Genomic DNA, 26,575 nt, shown 5'->3' with positions numbered 1-26,575 from the left:
TAGTAGTACAAGAAGTAGTAGTAAAAGTAGTAGTACAAGAAGTAGTAGTACAAGAAGTAGTAGTACAAGAAGCAGTAGTACAAGAAGTAGTAGTACAAGAAGCAGTAGTACAAGAAGTAGTAGTACAGGTAGTAGGAGTACAAGTAGGAGTACAAGAAGTAGGAGTACAAGAAGTAGGAGTACAAGAAGTAGTAGTACAAGAAGCAGTAGTACAAGAAGTAGTAGTACAAGAAGCAGTAGTACAAGAAGTAGTAGTACAAGAAGCAGTAGTACAAGAAGCAGTAGTACAAGAAGTAGTAGTACAAGAAGTAGTAGTACAAGAAGTAGTAGTACAAGAAGTAGTAGTACAAGAAGTAGTAGTACAAGAAGTAGTAGTACAGGTAGTAGGAGTACAAGTAGGAGTACAAGAAGTAGGAGTACAAGAAGTAGGAGTACAAGTAGGAGTACAAGAAGTAATAGTACAAGAAGTAGTAGTACAAGAAGCAGTAGTACAAGAAGCAGGAGTACAAGAAGAAGGAGTACAAGAAGTAGTAGTACAAGTAGTAGTACAAGAAAAGTAGAAGTATAAGAAGTAGGAGAACAAGAAGCAGTAGTGCAAGAAGTAGTAGTACAAGTAGTAGTAGTACAAGAAGTAGTAGTACAAGAAGTAGTAGTACAAGAAGTAGTAGTACAGGTAGTAGTAGTACAAGAAGTAGTAGTACAAGAAGTAGTAGTACAAGAAGTAGTAGTACAAGAAGTAGTAGTACAAGAAGTAGGAGTACAAGTAGGAGTACAAGAAGTAGGAGTACAAGAAGTAGTAGTACAAGGAGTAGTAGTACAAGTAGTGGTAGAAGAAGTAGTTGAGGTAGTAGTAGTAGTAGTAGTAGTAGTAGTAGTAGTAGTAGTAGTAGTAGTAGTAGTAGTAGTAGAAGAAGTAGTAGTAGAAGTAGTAGTAGAGGTAGTAATAGAAGAAGTAATAGTAGTAGTAGAGGTAGTAGTAGTAGTAGAGGTAGTAGTAGAAGTAGTAGTAGTAGTAGAGGTAGTAGTAGAAGTAGTAGTAGTAGTAGAGGTAGTAGTAGTAAAATTAGTAGTAGTAGTAGTAGTAGTAAAAGTAGTAGTAGTAAAGTAGTAGTAGTAGTAGTAAAAGTAGTAGTAGTAGTAAAAGTAGTAGTAGTAGTAAAAGTAGTAGTAGTAGTAAAAGTAGTAGTAGTAGTAAAAGTAGTAGTAGTAGTAAAAGTAGTAGTAGTAGAGGTAGTAGTAGCAGTAAAGGTAGTAGTAGAGGTAGTAGCAGTAGAGGTAGTAGCAGTAGAGGTAGTAGCAGTAGAGGTAGTAGCAGTAGAGGTAGTAGCAGTAGAGGTAGTAGCAGTAGAGGTAGTAGCAGTAGAGGTAGTAGCAGTAGAGGTAGTAGCAGTAGAGGTAGTAGCAGTAGTGATAGTAGTAATAGAGGCAGTAGTAGTAAAGGTAGTAGTAACAGAGGTAGTAGTAGTAGAGGTAGTAGTAGTAGCAGTAGAACAATCAGAAGTAGTAGAAATAGTAGAAGTATGAGAAGAAGTAGTAGTAGTAGTACAAGAAGAAGAAGACGAAGAAGAAGAAGAAGAAGAAGAAGAAGAAGAAGAAGAAGAAGAAGAAGAAGAAGAAGAAGAAGAAGAAGAAGAAGAAGAAGAAGAAGAAGAAGAAGAAGAAGAAGAAGAAGAAGAAGAAGAAGAAGAAGCAGCAGCAGCAGCAGCAGCAGCAGCAGCAGTAGTAGTAATAATAATAGTAGTAGTAATAGTAGTAGTAATAATAGTAATAGTAGTAGTAGTAATAGTAGTAGTAGTAATAGTAGTAGTAGTAGTAGTAGAAGTAGTAGTAGTAGAAGTAGTAGTAGAAGTAGTAGTAGTAGAAGTAGTAGTAGTAGTAGAAGTAGTAGTAGTAGAAGTAGTAGTAGTAGTAGTAGAAGTAGTAGAAGTAGTAGTAGTAGAAGTAGTAGTAGTAGAAGTAGTAGTAGTAGTAGAAGTAGTAGTAGTAGAAGTAGTAGTAGAAGTAGTAGTAATAGTAGAAGTAGTAGTAGTAGAAGTATAAGAAGTAGAAGTAGTAGTAGAAGTAGAAGAAATAAAAGAAGCAGAAGTAGAAGAAGTAGAAATAAAAGAAGTAGAAGAAATAGAAGTAGTAGTAGTAAGAGTAGAAGAAGTAGTAGTAGTAGTAGAAGAAACAGTAGTAGAAGTAGAAGAATCAGTAGTAGAAGAATCAGTAGTAGAAGTAGAAGAAACAGTAGTAGAAGTAGAAGAATCAGTAGTAGAAGTAGAAGAATCAGTAGTAGAAGTAGAAGAATCAGTAGTAGAAGTAGAAGAATCAGTAGTAGAAGTAGAAGAAACAGTAGTAGAAGTAGAAGAATCAGTAGTAGAAGTAGAAGACACAGTAGTAGAAGTAGAAGAATCAGTAGTAGAAGTAGAAGAAACAGTAGTAGAAGTAGAAGAATCAGTAGTAGAAGTAGAAGAATCAGTAGTAGAAGTAGAAGAAACAGTAGTAGAAGTAGAAGAAACAGTAGTAGAAGTAGAAGAAACAGTAGTAGAAGTAGAAGAATCAGCAGTAGAAGTAGAAGAAACAGTAGTAGAAGTAGAAGAAACAGTAGTAGAAGTAGAAGAAACAGTAGTAGAAGTAGAAGAATCAGTAGTAGAAGTAGAAGAAACAGTAGTAGAAGTAGAAGAATCAGTAGTAGAAGTAGAAGAATCAGTAGTAGAAGAAGAAACAGTAGTAGAAGTAGAAGAATCAGTAGTAGAAGTAGAAGAATCAGTAGTAGAAGTAGAAGAATCAGTAGTAGAAGTAGAAGAAACAGTAGAAGAATCAGTAGTAGAAGTAGAAGAATCAGTAGTAGAAGTAGAAGAATCAGTAGTAGAAGTAGAAGACACAGTAGTAGAAGTAGAAGAATCAGTAGTAGAAGTGGAAGAATCAGTAGTAGAAGTAGAAGAATCAGTAGTAGAAGTGGAAGAATCAGTAGTAGAAGTAGAAGAATCAGTAGTAGTAGAAGAATCAGTAGTAGAAGTAGAAGAATCAGTAGTAGAAGTAGAAGAATCAGTAGTAGAAGTAGAAGAATCAGTAGTAGAAGTGGAAGAATCAGTAGTAGAAGTAGAAGAATCAGTAGTAGAAGTAGAAGAATCAGTAGTAGAAGTAGAAGAATCAGTAGTAGAAGTAGAAGAATCAGTAGTAGAAGTAGAAGAAACAGTAGTAGAAGTAGAAGAATCAGTAGTAGAAGTAGAAGAATCAGTAGTAGAAGTAGAAGAATCAGTAGTAGAAGTAGAAGAATCAGTAGTAGAAGTAGAAGAATCAGTAGTAGAAGTAGAAGAATCAGTAGTAGAAGTAGAAGAATCAGTAGTAGAAGTAGAAGAATCAGTAGTAGAAGTAGAAGAATCAGTAGTAGAAGTAGAAGAATCAGTAGTAGAAGTAGAAGAAACAGTAGTAGAAGTAGAAGAATCAGTAGTAGAAGTAGAAGAATCAGTAGTAGAAGTAGAAGAATCAGTAGTAGAAGTAGAAGAATCAGTAGTAGAAGTAGAAGAAACAGTAGTAGAAGTAGAAGAATCAGTAGTAGAAGTAGAAGAATCAGTAGTAGAAGTAGAAGAATCAGTAGTAGAAGTAGAAGAAACAGTAGTAGAAGTAGAAGAATCAGTAGTAGAAGTAGAAGAAACAGTAGTAGAAGTAGAAGAATCAGTAGTAGAAGTAGAAGAAACAGTAGTAGAAGTAGAAGAATCAGTAGTAGAAGTAGAAGAAACAGTAGTAGAAGTAGAAGAATCAGTAGTAGAAGTAGAAGAAACAGTAGTAGAAGTAGAAGAATCAGTAGTAGAAGTAGAAGAAACAGTAGTAGAAGTAGAAGAATCAGTAGTAGAAGTAGAAGAAACAGTAGTAGAAGTAGAAGAATCAGTAGTAGAAGTAGAAGAAACAGTAGTAGAAGTAGAAGAAACAGTAGAAGAATCAGTAGTAGAAGTAGAAGAATCAGTAGTAGAAGTAGAAGAAACAGTAGTAGAAGTAGAAGAATCAGTAGTAGAAGTAGAAGAAACAGTAGTAGAAGTAGAAGAATCAGTAGTAGAAGTAGAAGAAACAGTAGTAGAAGTAGAAGAATCAGTAGTAGAAGTAGAAGAAACAGTAGAAGAATCAGTAGTAGAAGTAGAAGAATCAGTAGTAGAAGTAGAAGAATCAGTAGTAGAAGTAGAAGAAACAGTAGAAGAATCAGTAGTAGAAGTAGAAGAATCAGTAGTAGAAGTAGAAGAAACAGTAGTAGAAGTAGAAGAATCAGTAGTAGAAGTAGAAGAAACAGTAGTAGAAGTAGAAGAATCAGTAGTAGAAGTAGAAGAAACAGTAGTAGAAGTAGAAGAATCAGTAGTAGAAGTAGAAGAAACAGTAGAAGAATCAGTAGTAGAAGTAGAAGAATCAGTAGTAGAAGTAGAAGAATCAGTAGTAGAAGTAGAAGAATCAGTAGTAGAAGTGGAAGAATCAGTAGTAGAAGTGGAAGAATCAGTAGTAGAAGTAGAAGAAACAGTAGAAGAATCAGTAGTAGAAGTAGAAGAAACAGTAGAAGAATCAGTAGTAGAAGTAGAAGAATCAGTAGTAGAAGTAGAAGAATCAGTAGTAGAAGTAGAAGAATCAGTAGTAGAAGTGGAAGAATCAGTAGTAGAAGTAGAAGAATCAGTAGTAGAAGTAGAAGAATCAGTAGTAGAAGTAGAAGAATCAGTAGTAGAAGTAGAAGAATCAGTAGTAGAAGTAGAAGAAACAGTAGTAGAAGTGGAAGAATCAGTAGTAGAAGTAGAAGAATCAGTAGTAGAAGTAGAAGAATCAGTAGTAGAAGTAGAAGAAACAGTAACAGAAGTAGAAGAATCAGTAGTAGAAGTAGAAGAATCAGTAGTAGAAGTAGAAGAATCAGTAGTAGAAGTAGAAGAAACAGTAGTAGAAGTAGAAGAAACAGTAGTAGAAGTAGAAGAATCAGCAGTAGAAGTAGAAGAATCAGTAGTAGAAGTAGAAGAATCAGTAGTAGAAGTAGAAGAAACAGTAGTAGAAGTAGAAGAAACAGTAGTAGAAGTAGAAGAATCAGTAGTAGAAGTAGAAGAAACAGTAGTAGAAGTAGAAGAATCAGTAGTAGAAGTAGAAGAAACAGTAGTAGAAGTAGAAGAATCAGTAGTAGAAGTAGAAGAAACAGTAGTAGAAGTAGAAGAATCAGTAGTAGAAGTAGAAGAAACAGTAGTAGAAGTAGAAGAATCAGTAGTAGAAGTAGAAGAAACAGTAGTAGAAGTAGAAGAATCAGTAGTAGAAGTAGAAGAAACAGTAGTAGAAGTAGAAGAATCAGTAGTAGAAGAATCAGTAGTAGAAGTAGAAGAATCAGTAGTAGAAGTAGAAGAAACAGTAACAGAAGTAGTAGTAGAAGAAGTAGAATAAGAGGTAGAAGAAGTAGAAGAGCAAGAGTGCACAAAATCCCTTAGGTGTTTTTCTTCTCTTTCTTTCAACACACCGGCAGTATCCCACCGAGGCGGGGCGGCCCAAAAGGAAAAACGAAAGTTTCTCCTTTTACCTTTAGTAATATATACAGGAGAAAGGGTTACTATCCCCTTGCTCCCGGCATTTTAGTCGCCTCTTACGACATGCATGGCTTACGGAGGAAGAATTCTGTTCCACTTCCCAATGGAGTTTTTCTTCTCTTATTTTCTGTATTTTGTCATACATACATATATATATATTTTTTTTTTCAGCAAGTTGGCCGTCTCCCACCGAGGCAGGGTGACCCAAAAAAGAAAGAAAATCCCCAAAAAAGAAAATACTTTCATCATCATTCAACACTTCCACCACACTCACACATTATCACTGCTTTTGCAGAGGTGCTCAGAATACAACAGTTTAGAAGCATATACATATAAAGATACACAACATATCCCTCCAAACTGCCAATATCCCAAACCCCTCCTTTAAAGTGCAGGCATTGTACAGTGGACCCCCGCATAGCGAACACCTTGCATAGCGAACAATCCGCATAGCGAACGCTTTGTTCGCTAAAATTTTGCCCCGCATAGTGGACAAAAACCCGCTCAGCGACCTTCGTCCGAGACGCGTCCAATGTGCGGCCTCAGCCAGCCTCACATGTGCCGCCCGTCCCATTGTTTACCAGCCAGCCTCCGCGGTAACATTCAAGCATACACTCGGAATATTTCGTATTATTACAGTGTTTTCGGTGCTGTTTCTGGAAAATAAGTGACCATGGGCCCCAAGAAAGCTTCTAGTGCCAACCCTGTGGTAAAAAGGGTGAGAATTAGTATGGAAATTAAGAAAGATTTTGAAGGGTTTGGGGCTAACCCTGAGAAGCCTATGCCAGTTGTGGAATCCATTGTGCCTACTTCAAAAATTAAGGAAATGTGTGCACAGTGGGTTGAACTGCAAACCTTTATGGATGAAAATCACCCTGACACAGCTGTTGCAAGCCGTGCTGGTGACTATTTCAATGACAATGTTGTGGCCCATTTTAGACAAATCGTAAAGGAACGGGAGGTACAGAGCTCTATGGACAGATTTGTTGTGCGACAGAGGTCCAGTGACTCTCAAGCTGGTCCTAGTGGCATTAAAAGAAGAAGGGAAGTAACCCCGGAAAAGGACTTGCTACCTCAAGTCCTAATGGAAGGGGATTCCCCTTCTAAACACTAACACTCTCTCTCCCCTCCTCCCATCCCATCAATCATCACCAGATCTTCAATAAAAGTAAGTGTCATGTAATTGTGCATGCCTTTTTCAGTTTGTGTGTACTAAAATTAACATTTTTTTGTGGTAAAAAAAATTTTTTTTCATACTTTTGGGTGTCTTGCACGGATTAATTTTATTTCCATTATTTCTTATGGGGAAAATTAATTCGCATAGCGAACATTTCGCATAACGACCAGCCCTCTTGCACGGATTAAGTTCGCTATGCGGGGGTCCACTGTACTTCCCATTTCCAGGACTCAAGTCCGACTATATGAAAATAACCGGTTTCCCTGAATCCCTTCACTAAATATTACCCTGCTCACACTCCAACATATATGTATACATATATACATGCATTACATATATATATATATGAGGGCCCCTCATATCTGGCACCCTATTTTCAGTGGGTTTCAATTGAGTCACTGTTCATTATGTTCAGTGCTTTTTTCCGCATACAGTAATGGTAACAAGTTTGTGTCATCCATATTTGATATTGTTTTAATGTCACCTTTGCACCATTTATAGCATTTCTGGTATATTATTAAATGTTTATACAATAGTGTACTGTATATTGAAATAAAGAGAACAGAGGAAATCAGCTCTAATATACATTATTTAGGTATGAATACTGGTCAGTGAGCCTGTCATAAGTCCGAGGCATCGGTAAACGAGTACGTTGTTAAGTGAGGAGAGGCTGTATTGAAAAAAAAAACCCTCTTTTCCACCCGCTGGTGATTTTTGCTCATAGCTGGGTAATGGGAACATAACAGCCATAGAAACAGGGCTCTCCTGTATACATACATTGATTATGTCAAATAATAAAAAGTTTAATTAAGAACATCGAAATTTTAGGTTACCAGTAATATTTTGTAAAGCAAAAGGACACAAGTGCAACTAATGTGGCATTTTATTGTGCAACGTTTCACTCTCCAGGAGCTTTGTCAAGCCGTTACAAACAATACATGGACACAGGGTATATATAGGCTTGACAAAGCTTGTGGAGAGCGAAACACTGCCACAATAAAATGTCACATTAGTTGCACTTGTGTCCTTTTACTTTACATATTGTCGGTAATTCTACTAACATATATATAGTTATATTTTCTTATCTAGTTTGATAATTGGAAACAACTACGTACACACTTAAATGACAACATCAAAAGAATTTAAAATTTTTTAACATAATGGCCATCTCTAACTAATTCTGAGTGATCCTCAAGAAAGGTGACACATTTGCCATCCTTCATTCAATCACTGTCTTTCCAGAAAAACACAGTCATCACAGTTCAGATAAATAACCAAACTGCAACATCTCCACCCTTTTTGGGGAGGAGAGATGAGGGTTACCATACTTCAGTGGTAGAATTCAATATAATGTAAAAATCTGTGTACTCATTATCTAGCAAATGCATAAGTTATTCTTAGTTAAATACAGCCTCTCCTCACTTAGCAATGTACAGTACTTGTTTACCGACACCTCAGACATACGACAGGCTCTCTGACCAGTATGCATGCCTAAATAATGTATATTAGAACTGATTTCCTCTATTCTGTTTATTACAACATACAGTACACTACCGTATAAACATTTAAAAATATACCAGAAATGTTATAAATGGTGCCAAGGTGACATTAAAACAATATCAAAGATAGTTGACACAAACCCACTACCATTATAGTATGCTCCTCACTTAACGATGAATTCATTTACCAACATGGTCTTAGGAATGAAATTCCGTCTTTAAGTGAGGAGAGGCTTTCTGAAGATGTACAGTTGTTGTAAAGCACAGCTGTAGTATTACTAAGATAATATTTCTTCACAAACAATACATTTACAGTAAGCTCTCTTATAAAGCTATTGTATACATGTAGCGTGTTATTTTGCAAAAGGTGTTTCCAAAATTGAACATCACATACTATAAGGTATTTTCACATGCTTTTCAACTGTGAATGCAGCTTTTTCTGTTGCATTTACAAGAAATCATACTGCATAAAGGATCTTTATAAGAATTTGCTATAAAATAGTGAAATATAAACTCACAGCTTCTTGTACAATATTGAATGGCCTCTCAGCTGATGAATTTCTTCGTCTTGAAGTGACATTTTGTCTCACTATTTGCTTGCCCGAACTTACCTAAAAATATAAAAAACATGTATGACTAACCTAAAAACCACTAATCAAAACTTAAATTAATAATAACAGTAATAATAATAATAATAATAACAGTAATATTGGATCACCCTGCCTCAGTGGGAAACAGCCGACATATTAAAAAGAAACTTAATAATAATAATCTCCAAGGGGAAATGAGAAAGAATTCTTCCTCCGTAAGCCATGAGTGTCATAAGAGGTGACTAAAATGCTGGGAGCAAGGGGCTAGTAACCCTTTCTCCTATATAAATTATTAAATTTAAAAAGAAAACCTTCTGTTTTTCTTTCATGTTCACCTTGCCTCGGTGGTATACAGCTGGTTCGTTGGAGAGAAAAAAATAACTGGAGTACACCTGGAGGGTGTTCTGGGGGTCAATGCCCTAGCAGCCTGGTTCATGCCCAGGCCTTGTAGTGAATCAGGGCCTGATCAACCAGGCTGTTTCTGCTGGCTACATGCAAACCAATGTACAAACCACAGTCCAGCTGATCTGGTACTGATTTTAGGTGCCTGTCCAGCTCCCTCTTGAAGATAGCCAGGGGTCTACTGGTCATCCCCCTTATATATGCTGGGAAGCAGTTTAACAGTCTTGGGCCCCTGACACTTATTGTGTTGTCTCTTAGCCTACTCATGGCACCTCTGCTTTTCACTGCAGGGATGCTGCACTGCCTGCCAAGTCTACTGCTTTCAGAGGGAGTGGTTTCCGTGTGCAGATTTGGGACTAGTCCCTCTAAGATTTTCCAAGTGTATATTATCATGTATCTTTCTCGCCTGCATTCCTAGAAGTACAGGTCAAGGGACTTCAACTGTTCCCAGTAATATAGGTGCTTTATTGTACTTATACATGCAATGAAAGTTCTCTGTATTTTATCCAGGTCTGCAATTTTGCCTGCCTTGAAAGAGGCCATTGGTGTACAGTAATATTCCAGCCTAGAAAGAGTAAGATACAGTGGACCCCCGCATACCGATTTTAATCCGTGCAAGAGGGCTCATTGGTATGCGAAATAATCGGTATGCGAATGAATTTTCCCTATAAGAAATAATGGAAATCAAATTAATCCGTGCAAGACACCCAAAAGTATGAAAAAAAAATTTTTACCACGTGAAATATACATTTTCCTACACACAAAGAGAAGGATACATGCACAATAGTAGAGTAGTACATGCACAGTATATATTGTGCATGTACTAGTCTACTAAATGAAGAATAAATAACACTTACCTTTATTGAAGATGCAGCAATGACTGATGAGACACTGTGTCATGGGAGTGCCTTTTCCTCCTGAGTACTGTAGGTCCTGTTTGGTATTTTCTTCCAGAACATGCCTTATCACACTGTGTATGTCACTACGATTCTTAAATCTCTCAAACCAACCTTTGCTGGCTTTAAATTCACCAATATGAGCACTAGTTCCAGGCATTTTTCCCTGTTCACCTGGGTGTTAGTCGACTGGTGTGGGTTGCATCCTGGGAGACAAGATTAAGGACCCCAATGGAAATAAGTTAGACAGTCTTCGATGACACTGACTTTTTTGGGTTATCCTGGGTGGCAAATCCTCTGGGGTTAATTGTTTCTTGGTATATTCTCAATAAGCCACACCAACAACAGTGCTACAGCAGCAGCAGACGATGCTACAGCAGCAGCAGACGATGCTACAGCAGCAGCAGACGATGCTACAGCAGCAGCAGCAGCAGACGATGCTACAGCAGCAGCAGCAGCAGACGATGCTACAGCAGCAGCAGCAGCAGACGATGCTACAGCAGCAGCAGACGATGCTACAGCAGCAGCAGACGATGCTACAGCAGCAGCAGCAGCAGATGATGCTACAGCAGCAGCAGACGATGCTACAGCAGCAGCAGACGATGCTACAGCAGCAGCAGCTGACAGTGCAGCAGCAGCAGCTGTACCACCAATAGTAGCGATGGTTGATTGGGGTTTATTATACAACCTGGCCAGCTCGGAGACACGCACTCCACTTTCATACTTATCAATGATCTTTTTCTTCATCTCTATAGTAATTCTCACCCTTATTGCTGTAGGGTTGGCACTAGAAGCTTTCTTGGGGCCCATGGTCACTTATTTTCCAGATAAAATCACCAAAAACACTGTAATAATACGAAATGTTACGATTGTATGCTTGGATGCTACCGCGGAGGCTGGCTGGTAAACAATGCCACCGGCGGAACATGTGAGGCTGGCTAAGGCGCACATTGGACGCGTCTCAGACGAACAGCGGTGAGCGGGTTTTTAAGCGGTATGCGAGGCAAAATTTTTGCGATTAAAGCAAGCGGTATGCGGATTAATCGTTATGTGATGCCAACGGTATGCAGGGGTCCACTGTATTTGAAGAGAATCATCATTGGCTTTGCATCCCTAGTTTAGAAGGTTCTTTCTATCCATCCTATCATTTTCCTAGCAGATGTGATAGAAACGTTGTGGTCTTCGAAAGTGAGATTCTCTGACATTAACACTCTCAGGTCCTTCACATTAGTTTTTTGCTCTATTGTGTGGTTGGAATTTGTTTTATACTTCAATCTAGTTTTTATTTCCTCAAGTTTTCCAGAGAAGATAACTGAAATTTGTCTTCATTGAACTTCATATTGTTTCCTGAAGCCCATTTAACCTGTAAACGGTCCAAACATATACATGTATATACATTCACTACCCCAGGACCCCAAATATTTTGAAAAACAAAAAAATAATTTTTTAATGAAAATAAAGAGCACATTTTTCTAAGTATTATAGGATTAAAATAAAAAAATTAGGGTCAGTTTTTACTGAGATATGAGGCTGCAAAGTTGGCACTCAATGCTCACCTGACAGCAACATAGAGTCCTGCCACTTGCAGGAGTGTTGCCGATATACCATTTTTTCTCATTTTTATATTATTTTATTTAATTTTTATGTTCTGATAATTACAATATATTGTAGTTCTTGTCATTTCATAACCAATCTTTGTTCTGACACTAATATTAGGTACTGAAATTGTACTCAAATTGTCACAAACACACTGATAGGTGGACATTTACACCTGCCTTGGTCATTTACTATTGTCTAGGTATATATACAAAGTATTTATAGATCCCAGCAATGTTTTGGATACACGGGAGTATAGAAGAAGAAGAAGGAAGAAGGAGGCGGAAGAAGGAAGAAATTCCCTTGAAGCAATGTGCAAGACAAATGTTCAGTGACAGGCATCGGAGGGAACTGATAAGATCAGATATGAGATGACATCTGATGGGCTCCAGTGAGGGTGCAGAGGTAAGATGAGATAGTGCAGAGATAAGAGGAGATAAGCTTTGACATTTGATGGGTGCCAGCTAGGGTGCAGAGATAAGGGATGACATTTGATGAGCTTGTATCTCTGATTACCTGTCTCTGTCTTATTTCTCTGTCTGCTTGTCTCTCTGTCTGTCTCAGAGAGAGCCACTGTGAACCAACAGGTATTCTTAGGCATTATACCTACAAGCACAGCATAGCACTTCGGATTTTTTAGGTTATTCTAGGTAATTTACACTATGTATAATTGTATTTAAGAACATAAGAACATAAGAAAGGAGGAACACTGCAGCAGGCCTGTTGGCCCATACTAGGCAGGTCCTTTACAATTCATCCCACTAACAAAACATTTGCCCAACCCAATTTTCTATGCTACCCAAGAAATAAGCTCTGATGTGCAAGTCCCACTCAAATCCAACCCCTCCCACTCATGTACTTATCCAACCTAAATTTAAAACTACCCAAAGTCCTAGCCTCAATCACTCAACTAGGTAGACTGAAAAAACTGCGATTGTGTGTACCTGTGAGACAGATAGAGACAGATAGACAGAGAGAGATAGACAGAGACAGAAACAGACATAGACAGACCCTAAACTTGGGGTTAACATCACTTTCTTCTTAAAAGGGGAGTGTTAATATGATATTACATCAGTGAATCCTTGGTGTTTGCCCCACTGTTTGCTCCAGCTGGCGCTCAATATAACTGGCGCTCACACAAGGTAATAAGTGGTCCCGGATTTTTTTAATATGGTGTACACCAAGTGTTAAGACCCATTCTATGCTGACCAGGCATCTCAGGCCAATCGTGCCAAATTTGGAGGCATGAAAATTAAAACGTATATATACGTTTGGGGCGCTACGAGTAAGAATGTATATAGTATACATTTGGACTGTTTAGGGGTTAAAAAGAAGAAAAGTATTATTATTATTATTTTTTATTATCACACTGGCCGATTCCCACCAAGGTAGGGTGGCCCGAAAAAGAAAAACTTTCACCATCATTCACTCCATCACTGTCTTGCCAGAAGGGTGCTTTACACTATAGTTTTTAAACTAGGTGGCCCGGTGGCCTGGTGGCTAAAGCTCCCGCTTCACACACGGAGGGCCCGGGTTCGATTCCCGGCGGGTGGAAACATTTCGACACGTTTCCTTACACCTGTTGTCCTGTTCACCTAGCAGCAAATAGGTACCTGGGTGTTAGTCGACTGGTGTGGGTCGCATCCTGGGGGACAAGATTAAGGACCCCAATGGAAATAAGTTAGACAGTCCTCGATGACGCACTGACTTTCTTGGGTTATCCTGGGTGGCTAACCCTCCGGGGTTAAAAATCCGAACGAAATCTTATCTTATCTTATCTTAACTGCAACATTAACACCCCTCCTTCAGAGTGCAGGCACTGTACTTCCCATCTCCAGGACTCAAGTCCGGCCTGCCGGTTTCCCTGAACCCCTTCATATATGTTACTTTGCTCACACTCCAACAGCACGTCAAGTATTAAAAACCATTTGTCTCCATTCACTCCTATCAAACACGCTCACGCATGCCTGCTGGAAGTCCAAGCCCCTTGCACACAAAACCTCCTTTACCCCCTCCCTCCAACCTTTCCTAGGCCGACCCCTACCCCGCCTTCCTTCCACTACAGACTGATGCACTCTTGAAGTCACTCTGTTTCACTCCATTCTCTCTACATGTCCGAACCACCTCAACAACCCTTCCTCAGCCCTCTGGACAACAGTTTTGGTAATCCCGCACCTCCTCCTAACTTCCAAACTAAGAATTATATTCACACCACACATTGCCCTCAGACATGACATCTCCACTGCCTCCAGCCTTCTCCTTGCTGCAACATTCATCACCCATGCTTCACACCCATATAAGAGCGTTGGTAAAACTATACTCACATACAGTCCCCTCTTTGCCTCCAAGGACAAAGTTCTTTGTCTCCACAGACTCCTAAGTGCACCACTCACCCTTTTCCCCTCATCAATTCTATGATTCACCTCATCTTTCATAGACCCATCTGCTGACACGTCCACTCCCAAATATCTGAATACATTCACCTCCTCCATACTCTCTCCCTCCAATCTGATACCCAATCTTTCATCACCTAATCTTTTTGTTATCCTCATAACCTTACTCTTTCCTGTATTCACTTTTAATTTTCTTCTTTTGCACACCCTACCAAGTTCATCCACCAATCTCTGCAACTTCTCTTCAGAATCTCCCAAGAGCACGGTGTCATCAGCAAAGAGCAACTGTGACAACTCCCACTTTATGTGTGATTCTTTATCTTTTAACTCCACGCCTCTTGACAAGACCCTCGCATTTACTTCTCTTACAACCCCATCTATAAATATATTAAACAACCACGGTGACATCACACATCCTTGTCTAAGGCCTACTTTTACTTTTCCTACATACTCTAACTTGAGCCTCGCTATCCTCGTAAAAACTCTTCACTGCTTTCAGTAACCTACCTCCTACACCATACACCTGCAACATCTGCCACATTGCCCCCCTATCCACCCTGTCATACGCCTTTTCCAAATCCATAAATGCCACAAAGACCTCTTTAGCCTTATCTAAATACTGTTCACTTATATGTTTCATTGTAAACACCTGGTCCACACACCCCCTACCTTTCCTAAAGCCTCCTTGTTCATCTGCTATCCTATTCTCCATCTTACTCTTAATTCTTTCAATAATAACTCTACCATACACTTTACCAGGTACACTCAACAGACTTATCCCCCTATAATTTTTGCACTCTCTTTTGTCCCCTTTGCCTTTATACAAAGGAACTATGCATGCTCTCTGCCAATCCCTAGGTACCTTACCTTCTTCCATACATTTATTAAATAATTGCACCAACCACTCCAAAACTATATCCCCACCTGCTTTTAACATTTCTATCTTTATCCCATCAATCCCGGCTGCCTTACCCCCTTTCATTTCACCTACTGCCTCACGAACTTCCCCCACACTCACAACAGGCTCTTCCTCACTCCTACAAGATGTTATTCCTCCTTGCCCTATACACGAAATCACAGCTTCCCTATCTTCATCAACATTTAACAATTCCTCAAAATATTCCCTCCATCTTCCCAATACCTCCAACTCTCCATTTAACCCCTTGAGGGTTTTGGTCGTACTAGTACGTCTTACGCGTAGGGGTTTTTGACGTACTAGTACGCATAAATTCTAGCGGCCTCAAATCTAGTGGGAGAAAGCTGGTAGGCCTTCATATAAAAGAATGGGTCTATATGGTCAGTGTGCACAGTCTAAAAAAAATCCTGCAGCACACAGTGCATAATGAGAAAAAAAAAACTTTGACCATTTTTTTGGAATAAATCAGCGACTTTGCAGTGTATTTTCGTATGGTATTTATTGTTGTATTCTAGTTTTCTTGGTCTCATTTTATAGAATAGAAGACATATTACAGAAATTGAGATGATTTTGACTGGTTTTACAATGAAAGGTGCCTTGAAATTGAGCTCAAAGTAGCAGAAATGTTCGATTTTTACCAAACTTCAAAAGTAAACAAGTCGTGCCAAGCGTGCAATACACGTCAACTGGTGAGTCTAATATTCTTTCACAAGTGCACCAATAATATTTATACCATTTTTTACACTAATGCAGTAGTCTGCATAACAGTAAATCTTATATTTTTTGTGAGAATAAAAATTCAAAGCGGAAAGCAAAAGAATATAAGAGGGGCCTTGAGACGTGACTAATGACTAGAGGAAATGTCATTTTAGTGCCAGGAATGCCTTTCTTGTTTATTCTGGACCCTATTCGGAAATTGGCATCTTTTGAAATTTGTGTGAAATTGGCAAAATTGCTAAATTCTGACCACTGTACTGGATAGTTGAATTTCATAAATGGGTGGTTTCTTGCACCTATTCGATAGAAAAAATGGAGTTCTAGCGAAATATTCATGTTTTTTGTCGACTAGTACAGTGAAATTGGCCGAAAATGGGGCTCAAAGTGGGCAAAATCGCCGATGCGTAAACATCGCCGAGACCACTAACTTTGCGAGAGCATAATTCCGTAAGTTTTCTATCAAATTTCAAACTTTTGGTGTCTTTATGATCGGGAAAAGATTCTCTATCTTTTCATAAGAGAAAATAATTTTTTTTTTTTAAATTTGGCCGACCCTGAGAACGAGTTTCGGAGAGGGCCTGTCGACCCTCAAAGGGTTAATAACTCTCCTCTCCTATTTTTAACTGACAAATCTATTTGTTCTCTAGGCTTCCTTAACTTGTTAATCTCACTCCAAAACTTTTTCTTATTTTCAACAAAATTTGTTGATAGCATCTCACCCACTCTCTCATTTGCTCTCTTTTTACACTGCTTCACCACTCTCTTAACCTCTCTCTTTTTCTCCATATACTCTTCCCTCCTTGCATCACTTCTACTTTGTAAAAACTTCTCATATGCTAACTTTTTCTCCCTTACTACTCTCGTTACATCATCATTCCACCAATCGCTCCTCTTCCCTCCCGCACCCACTTTCTTGTAACCACAAACTTCTGCTGAACACTCTAACACTACATTTTTAAGCCTACCCCATACCTCTTCGACCCCATTGCCTATGCTCTCATTAGCCCATCTATCCTCCAATAGCTGTTTATATCTTACCCTAACTGCCTCCTCTTTTAGTTTATAAACCTTCACCTCTCTCTTCCCTGATGCTTCTATTCTCCTTGTATCCCATCTACCTTTTACTCTCAGTGTAGCTACAACTAGAAAGTGATCTGATATATCTGTGGCCCCTCTATAAACATGTACATCCTGAAGTCTACTCAACAGTCTTTTATCTACCAATACATAATCCAACAAACTACTGTCATTTTGCCCTACATCATATCTTGTATACTTATTTATCCTCTTTTTCTTAAAATATGTATTACCTATAACTAAACCCCTTTCTATACAAAGTTCAATCAAAGGGCTCCCATTATCATTTACACCTGGCACCCCAAACTTACCTACCACACCCTCTCTAAAAGTTTCTCCTACTTTAGCATTCAGGTCCCCTACCACAATTACTCTCTCACTTGGTTCAAAGGCTCCTATACATTCACTTAACATCTCCCAAAATCTCTCTCTCTCCTCTACATTCCTCTCTTCTCCAGGTGCATACACGCTTATTATGACCCACTTTTCGCATCCAACCTTTACTTTAATCCACATAATTCTTGAATTTACACATTCATATTCTCTTTTCTCCTTCCATAACTGATCCTTCAACATTACTGCTACCCCTTCCTTTGCTCTAACTCTCTCAGATACTCCAGATTTAATCCCATTTATTTCCCCCCACCAAAACTCCCCTACCCCCTTCAGCTTTGTTTCGCTTAGGGCCAGGACATCCAACTTCTTTTCATTCATAACGTCAGCAATCATCTGTTTCTTGTCATCCGCACTACATCCATGCACATTCAAGCATCCCAGTTTTATAAAGTTTTTCTTCTTCTCTTTTTTAGTAAATGTCTACAGGAGAAGGGGTTACTAGCCCATTGCTCCCGGCATTTTAGTCGCCTCATACGACACGCATGGCTTACGGAGGAAAGATTCTTTTCCACTTCCCCATGGACAATAGAAGAAATAAAGAAGAACAAGAGCTATTTAGAAAAAGGAGAAAAACCTAGATGAATGTATATATATATGCATGTGCATGTCTGAGAAGTGTGACCAAAGTGTAAGTAGGAGTAGCAAGATATCCCTGTTATCTAGCATGTTTATGAGACAGAAAAAGAAAAGTATATTACAAATTAGAGAAAATGTCCCAAAAATGGTTGAAATGCAAAAATGTAGAGAAATTGTATTGAGATGCAATTTCACCTTAGTAACAAACTTTCAATTCATTACAAAATGATGAGCAATAAGAGCATTTATAAAGGTATGCAGGTGTGAGCAGCCGAATAGTCAGGGAAGTGAGATCACAGAGTGAGGAGAGCAGCTAGTAGTACTGTGGGAGGGAGACTATACCTTGTTAATTAAAAGAAGGAAATTAAAAGTGAAATTAGGAAAGAGTAAAGTGATGAGAAAAACAAAAAAATTTAGGTAACGAAAGATTAGATATCAGACTGGAGGAAGGGAGTATTGAGGAGGTGACAGTATTCAAGTACGTATTTGGGAGTGGACGTGTCAGCAGATGGGTCTATGAAAGATGAGGTGACTCACAGAAATGACGAGGGGAAAAAGGTAAGTGGTGCACTGAGGAGTCTGTGGAGACAAAGAACATTATCCAAGGATGCAAAGAGGGGAATGTATGAGAATATAGTTATACCAATGCTCTTATATGGGTGTGAAGCATGGGTTGTGAATGTTTCAACAAGAAGGCAGTGGAGATATCTGAGGGCAATGTGTGGTGTGAATATAATGCAGAGAATCCACAGTTTAGAAATTAGGAGGGCTGAGGAGGGGTTATTGAGGTTTGGACATTTAGAGAGGGTGGAACAAAATAAATGACTTCGAGGGCGTTTAAATCTGTAGTGGAGGGAAGGCAGGGTAGGGATCGGCCTAGGAAAGGTTTGAGGGAAGGGGTAAAGGAGGTTTTGTGTGTGAGGGGCTTGGATTTCCAGCAAGCATGATGAGAATATTAGATAGGAGTGAATGGAGACAAATAATTTTTAGGATTTGACGTGCTGTTGGAATGTGAGCAAGGTAACATTTATGAAGAGTTTCAATGAAACCAGCAGGTCGGACTTGAGTCCTGGAGATTGAAGGAGGGATGTTACTATTGCAGTTTTTTAACTGTAGTGTGAGCGCACCTCTGGCAAGACAGTGATGGAGTGAATGGTGGTGAAAGTTTATTTTTTTCAGGCCACCCTGCCTTGGTGGGACATAGCCTATGTGTTAACCCTTTGACTGTTTCAGTCGTATATATACGTCTTACACACCACTGTTTCTGACGTATTTATACGCGTAAATTCTAGTGGCTTCAAATCAAGCGGGAGAAAGCTGGTAGGCCCACATGTGAGAGAATGGGCCTGTGTGGTCAGTGTGCACCACATAAAATAATCCTGCAGCACGCAGTGCGTAATGAGAAAAAAAAACTGATCATTTTTTTGGATTAAAACGCCGACTTCGAGGTGTATTTTCGTATAGTATTTATCGTTGTATTCTCATTTTCCTGGTCTCAGGTGATAAAATGGAAAGCATATTACAGAAATAGAGATGATTTTGATTACTTTCACGATGAAAACGACCTTGAAATTGAGCTCAAAGTAGCGGAAATGTTCAATATTTACCAATGTTCAGGAGTAAGCAATTCACACCACACATTCAATACACTTCAACTGGGGAGTCTAATATTCTTTCACTAGTGCACTGATATTATTTATACCAGTTTTACAGTAATGCAGTAGTCTGCATAACAGTAAACTTTGTATTTTTTTGTATGAATAAAAAAATCAAAATAAAAAGCAATAGTAATATAAGAGGGGCCTAGAGACATGACTAACAAACAGAGGATATGTTATTTTAGTGCCAAGAATGTCTACACTGTTTAATCTGGACCCTATTTTGAAATTGGCATCTTTTTTAATTTGCGTGAAATTGGCCAAATTGCCAAATTTCTTACCACTTTATTGGGTAGTTCAAATCGGTAAATGGGTGATTTCTTGTACTCAACAGATAGACAAAATGGAGTTGTAAAGAAATAGCTATGAGTTTGGTAAACTGGAACAATGAAATTGGCCAAAAACAGGGCTCAAAGTTGGCAAAATAGCCGATGCGTATATGTTGCCGAGACCGCTAACTTTGCGGGAGCGTAATTCCATGAGTTTTCGACCAAATTTCGTACTTTTGGTGTCATTACCATCGGGAAAAGATTCTCTATAATTTCATAAGAAAAAATAATTTTTTTTTTCCAAAAATTTATCAACATAGAATGACAGTTTCAGAAAGGGGCCTGCAACAGTCAAAGGGTTAATAAAAAAAAGTGAAACTAATGAGAAATTTTACTGTGGGAACATTTAGCTCTCATTTCCATGGGGAAGTGGAACAGAATTCTTCCTCTGTAAGCCATGTGTGTCGTAAGAGGCGACTAAAATGTCAGGAGCAAGGGGTTAGTAACCCCTTCTTCTGGATACATTACTAAAGTTAAAAAGAGAAACTTTTGTTTTTCTTTTTGGGCCACCCTGCTTCGGTGGGATTCAGCCGACTTTTTGAAAGAAGAAAGATTTAGCTCTCCAGGGGCTTTTGCTTGACAAAACTCCTGGAGAGTAAAATGTTGCCACAATAAAATGTCTCATTAGCTGCACATGTCCTTTCACCAAATATATTGTTGGTGATTCTGCCAACATTATACTGTACCTTGTGTATTTGTCTGACTCATCAGTGAACTGTTTCTGTTTTTGTAATGAGAGTAAGGCTAAGTAAGGATTCTGCTATGCAGAAAGCTCCCTGATTCTGATAAATGGTATTTTGTGTGCAGATTGGGATGGATTCCAGACATCTGTCATGTCATGTGTTTTTACCCCAATCATGTGGGGTGTTTACAGACGCTCTTCAATTTATGATGGGGTTACGTTCAGATGAATCCATCGTAAACTGAAAATATCGTACATCAAATATGAATACATATACGTATAAGTAAATAAATAACTAGTCACTGAATAAGTAAATAAACAAATGATTACTGTAATTACCTAAATACCAGTACTGAAAGTAAATAAATGGTTACAAGTTTATCCTATCAGTAAATGACTACTGAATGTGCATCTCTATCACACCACAGTAAAGTCAAAATATCTTGAGTCGAACCATTGTAAAGTGAGGAGCATCTGCACTCTTATCTCCGTGTGCAACATAGGCATTGCTCATGCTGTGTATTCTGCATGCATACTGGTGATTATGTATCCTGGCAGTCACAGTTCCCATGAGGTATGGTGCAGACCCCTGTATTATGATGGTCCAGGTGGTTGTATCTGTATTTGACAAGGTCTTTAATGATGCTTGATGTTATGGTTGTAACTCTTATATTGCTTCTGGAAAGATGCTAAGCTGGTAATGAAAGAAACAAAACACAGTATGGATGCCTTGAATCCACCATTTTCTACACACAAAATGACAACAGCAGAACCAGGGAGCTTTCTGCTTAGCAAAATCCTGAGCCCAACTTTTTGGCTTATTAGTTATTTCTCTCCATCATTACATATGGTATGTTCTTCTTCCTCTTTCTTTCAACAAACTGGTCATATCTCACCGAAGCAGGGTGGTCCAAAAAGAAAAACAAAAGTTTCTCTTTTTAACTTTAGTAATGTATACAAGAGAAGGGGGTTACTAGCCCCTTGCTCCTGGCATTTAGTCACCTCTTACAACACACATGTTAGAAAGTATTTCTTCAGTCACAGAGTTGTCAGGAAGTGGAATAGTTTGGGAAGCAATGTAGTGGAGGCAGGATCCATACATAACTTTAAGCAGAGGTATGATAAAGTTCACGGTTCAGAGAGAGTAACCTAGTAGCGACCAGTGAAGAGGCGGGGCCAGGAGCTTGGACTCGGCCCCTGCAACCTCAACTAGGTGAGTACATGTATGGTATATATGATCTCCAAAAATAAGCTTGTATATGAGAATTTTTCAGCCTAAGAAGAAAACATGGTAAGAAATAAAAAAAATGAAATTATGTTGAAGCAAAAGGCACATATTTTTTGAAGAGATACATAAGTATGACTTACTTTATGCGGTGCATCAGCACTGTCAGTAATTGGTGGAAGGAAAGGTGTATGTCTTGACCATGCAGAACCAGGAACTTCCAATGTTTCCTTCTCCAGCTCTAGTCCGGAATTATCTCCCCAAGACTCTTGGATAGTCCCATGTCGACTCATATGCTGAAACTTTTCTTGAAATCTGAAAATCCCAGAGTATTCAAGAAACACAGTGTTGCCAAGAGTAAATTGTGTGTGATGTGGAAGGCTAACAGTAAGGCATGGGTCACAAGGGAAATTTTCCTTGATTGGTTCAATGAAGTGTTTGGCCCGAGTGTGGAGGAATACCTCCTGGAAAAAAAATTGCCACTCAAGTGCCTCCTGGTAATGGACAAAGCTCCTGACCAAATGGTGGAGGAGTTTGGTTTCATCACAGTGAAGTTCTTGCCTCTTAATACCACTCCTCTCATCCAACCCATGGACCAGGAGATCATTTCAAACTTCAAAAAACTCGACACCAAAGCAATGTTTCAAAGGTGCTTTGATGTGACCCCAGACATTCAACTGACCCTAAGAGAGTTCTGGAAAGATCACTTCAATATCCTCCATTTCATAGGCCTTATAGATAAGGCTTGAAAGGGAGTGACTTCCAGGACTTTGAACTCTGCTTGGAGAAAATTGTGGCCAGAATATGTCCTCGACAAAGATTTAGAAGGGTTTGAGGCTGACCTTGTTGACCCTACACCTGTTGTGCAATCAACTGTGGCACTGGGGAATTCCATGGGGTTGGATGTGAGTGGCCAGGATGTGGAAGAGTTGGTGGAGGACCACAATGAAGAGCTAACCACTGAAGAGCTGCAAGACCTTCATATGCAACAACAACAGACCACAGCTGAGGAAACTGCTTCAGAGGAGGAGGAAGACAGATGGAAGAAGGTGCCTTCTTCAAAGCTTAAGGACATTTGTGCAAAGTGGAGTGAGGTGCAAATGTTTATGGAGGAGCATCACCCTGAAAAAGCTGTTGCAAGCCATGTCAGCAACATGTACAATGACAATGTCTTGTCCCATTTCAGGCAAATTTTAAAGAGATGCCAGAAACAGAGCTATCTGGAAAATTTTTTTGAGTGATAGGGGTCCAGTGACTCTCAAGCTGGTCCTAGTGGCATTAAAAAACAAAGAAGGGAAGTAACCCCAGATAAGAACTTGGTACCTAAAGTCTTTATGGAAGGAGATTCCTCTTCTAAACAATAGTGTAACACTCTCCATCCTCTCCCCTCCTCCTGTCTTCCATACACCAACAAGAGTCTTCAATAAAGGCAAGTGTGATGTTATTTATGTTTTATACTTGATGTCTCATTGTTTTCTGTATGTAAATCTATATTTAATTTAAAAAAAAATATTTTTTGTTAATACTTTTGGGTGTCTGGAATGGATTAATTGGATTTACATTATTTCTAATGGGGAAAATGGTTTTGCCATTTGTAAATTTCAACTTTCATCACACTCTCTGGAATGGATTAATTACAAAATTCGAGGGTCCACTGTATGCATCTTCAAATTTAGAGCTTTTCAAATAAGAAAATGTTCCACAATTTTATATTCTAAAATAATATAAAAAACTTGGATCATTCTGAATGATGATGCTCTGTACAGGCAGGCCTCACCCAATGGACCCTTACTGTACAGTGCCTCACTTTAATAGGACAGTGTAATTTTCCAAGCCTCTGTAGATGAGCCCAAATCTTTCCAAATTTGGAGTGGGGTTACATTTTATCTAAAAAATCATCCAAAGCATCTCAGAGGCTCACATCAATGGGGTTTGCTCAGCAAGCCTCCCAGCATGTGTTGACTGATAATATTATGTGCAGCACAAGTAGCAGCTGTGGCTATTCACAACAAACATTTATTGACTAAGCAAACACATGATTCACTGCATGTTACTGGAAAAATGGTAGTGGTTCGATTACCCATGACATATGCAGCAAAAGGAAATGACTATTTATGAGGTCATCCAATAATACATAACCTATTTTATATTCCATCATATTTTCTCTGTTTATTCTGTAGAATAAACAGCCACATCCACTGTCTACATGGTACAAATTTCATGGAGGAAACTTTTATAAATTCTAACAAGAAGTGCTAACCTGGTCCGAGTGTTATATGAAGAGGTAGATGCAGGCCGTTGCTCTCCACTACTGATGGGACCCTCTACACGCAGAGGTGTAAGGAGGTGATTATATGTCTTTGATGAAACTGGTCTATGCACAGGAGTTCTTGGGGTACCAAGAGATGGCAAAGATATCTGAGATTGAGCTGAAGACTCTCTGCTCGTTGAAGCCGACAATGTTCTGAATTTCACTCGATCTTCACAATTTTGTAGAGGTTTGGAAGAGACTTTCAATAAATCTTGTAGCTCTTCTTGGTGAATATCTGTTCCAAAATGAGCACTCTGCAACCTATTAGCAGCACTAGAAGGTCTCTTGATCCCACTGACTGGTCTACTAATTGTTTCTAATTTTTCATTATTTTCACTACTAGATAATTTATGTACAGCATAAGGCCTTGGAAACTTAAAATTTGCCCTTATTACTTCCTCACTCACTTTCCTCAAGGGTGTTTGACCCCCGACCCTTGACCCTCGAGTACTGGACTCTCTGGATAAAGAAGAATATTGTACTGATTGTTCTATTATATATTTGGCATACTGATGAAGAAGTGGCTCAATTGTTCCTGTTACAGAGGACCACAACTTGTCAAAGAGCACAATAAGAATTTGTTCTTTAATCACTTCAGGATCATTTGATCCACTACACACTCTGCTACTACAAGTTTCCCTCCTTGGGTTATCGCTATAAGGTTTTTTTAACTGATTGGCACTGGTAAAACTAACTAAAGGTAATAAATGTTGAAAGTCACCATCATTTGCAATTATTTCCTCTTCTTTTTCTTCATTATTTTCCTGTGATCTGAAAAAATCAACAAAGGGGTCAAAATGTCAATGAAAATATAATATGAATATATAATATATAATAGTTCTTGTTCTTATTACTCTTCCTTTCATATCCATGAGGAAGTGGAATAAGAATCTTTCCTCCGTAAGCCATGCAATCTTGTAAAAGTCAACTAAAATGCTGGGAGTAATGGGCTACTAAGCTCTTTTCCCATATAGCCTACTAAAAAGAAGAAGTAGTAAACCGTCAAAGTGGGATGTTTTGAATGTGTGTGGATGAAGTGTGAATGATAAGAAAGATGATTGTGGATGTTATGAATGAAATGAAGTTGGATGTCCTGGTTCTAAGTGAAACAAAGCTGAAGGAGGTAAGAGAGTTTCAGTGGGGAGAAATAAACTGGATTAGGTCAGGGCTTTTTAACCCTTTTAGGGTTGGTGCCTTACTAGTACGGCTTGCACACCAGGGTTGAGGCCGTACTAGTACGCATAAATTCTAGCGCCTTCAAATCTAGCACGATAAAGCTGGTAGGCCTACATATGAAAGAATGGGTCTATGTGGTCAGTGTGCACAGTAAAAAAAAAATCCTGCAGCACACAGTGCATAATGAGAAAAAAAAAACTCCGACCGTGTTTTTGGTTTAAAACAGCGACTTTGCAGTGTATTTTTGTATGCTATTTATGGTTGTATTCTAGTTTTCCTGGTCTCATTTTATAGAATGGAAGACATATTATGGAAATTGAGATGATTTTGATTGGTTTCACAATGAAAAGTACCTTGAAATTGAGCTCAAAGTAGCAGAAATGTTCGATTTTTGCCAAAGTTGAAATTTAAACAAATCATGCCACGCGTCCAATACACATCAACTGGTGAGTCTAATATTCATTCACAAGTGAGCTGATATTATTTATGCCACTTCTACACCATTTCTACACGAATGCAGTAGCCTGCATAACATAAATCTATTTTCTGTGAGAATAAAAATTCAAAGTGGAAAGCAAAAGAAATGTAACAGAGGCCTGGGGACATGAGTAATGAAAAGAGTAAATGTTATTTTAGTGCCAGGAATGTCTGTCTTGTTTATTCTGGACCCTATGTGGAAATTAACCTCTTTTGAAATTTGTGTGAAATTGGCAAAATTGCCAGAGCATAATTCCGTAAGTTTTCAATCAAATTTTATACTTTTGGTGTCATTATGATCAGGAAAAGATTCTCTATCATTTCATAAGAAAAAATTATTATTTTTTTTTCGAAAAATTTCCAACCCTGAGAACAAGTTTAGGAGGGGGCCTGCCGACCCTGAAAGGGTTAATAGAGTTAGAGCCAAGGAAGGGGTAGCAATAATGTTGAAGGATAAGTTATGGCAGGAAAAGGAATATAAATGAATAAATTCAAGGATTATGTGGAGTAAAATAAGGGTTGGATGTGAAAAGTGGGTTATAGTAAGTGTTCATGCATCTGGAGAAGAGAGAAGTGTAGAGGAGAGAGGGGATCTCAATTTTGAAGTGGGTAAAAATGTTGTGGAGGGAGTAGTAGGTAAATCTGGGGTGCCAAGGGTAAATGAAAATGGGAAGCCTTTAATTGAACTATGTGTAGAAAGAGGTTTGGTAACAAGTAATACATATTTTATGAAAAAGAGGATAAATAAGTTATACAAGATATGATACAGCACGTAACAAAAGTAGTTTGTTAGATTATGTATTGGTGGATAAAAGGTTGATGGGTAGGCTTCAGGATGTACATGTTTATAGAGAGGCAACAGATATATCGGATCATTATCTAGTTGTAGCTACAATTAGAGTAACAGGTAGATGGGACAAAAGGAAACTGGCAACAGTAAGTAAGAGAGAGAAGTGAAAGTTT

At 38.6% G+C, this 26,575-nt stretch overlaps 1 protein-coding gene across 7 annotated transcripts in view; it reads right to left on the bottom strand.

Annotated features, from left to right (window-relative positions):
* The window catches only part of LOC128684817 (protein FAM149B1-like), a 72,724-nt gene that overhangs the window by 26,861 nt on the left and 19,288 nt on the right, over window positions 1-26,575 (bottom strand). For 5 of the 7 annotated variants that reach the window (XM_070100955.1, XM_070100967.1, XM_070100970.1 and 2 more), the window contains 3 exons: window positions 23,909-24,730; window positions 21,792-21,963; window positions 8,714-8,806 (listed from right to left, as the gene is read on the bottom strand). In XM_070100955.1, the coding sequence (XP_069957056.1) occupies window positions 8,714-8,806; window positions 21,792-21,963; window positions 23,909-24,730 (1,087 nt within the window). Of the gene's footprint in view, window positions 1-8,713; window positions 8,807-20,427; window positions 20,665-21,791; window positions 21,964-23,908; window positions 24,731-26,575 lie in introns of those variants that run through there. The other 2 variants (XR_011394113.1, XM_070100974.1) reach the window with 2 other exon arrangements.

Source organism: Cherax quadricarinatus, chromosome 5 (genome assembly GCF_038502225.1).
Source record: "Cherax quadricarinatus isolate ZL_2023a chromosome 5, ASM3850222v1, whole genome shotgun sequence".
In the NCBI taxonomy this organism is placed as follows: Eukaryota; Metazoa; Arthropoda; class Malacostraca; order Decapoda; family Parastacidae; genus Cherax; species Cherax quadricarinatus.
Note: the sequence above shows the minus strand (reverse complement) of the source record. Positions and strands in the feature narration are given on the sequence as shown.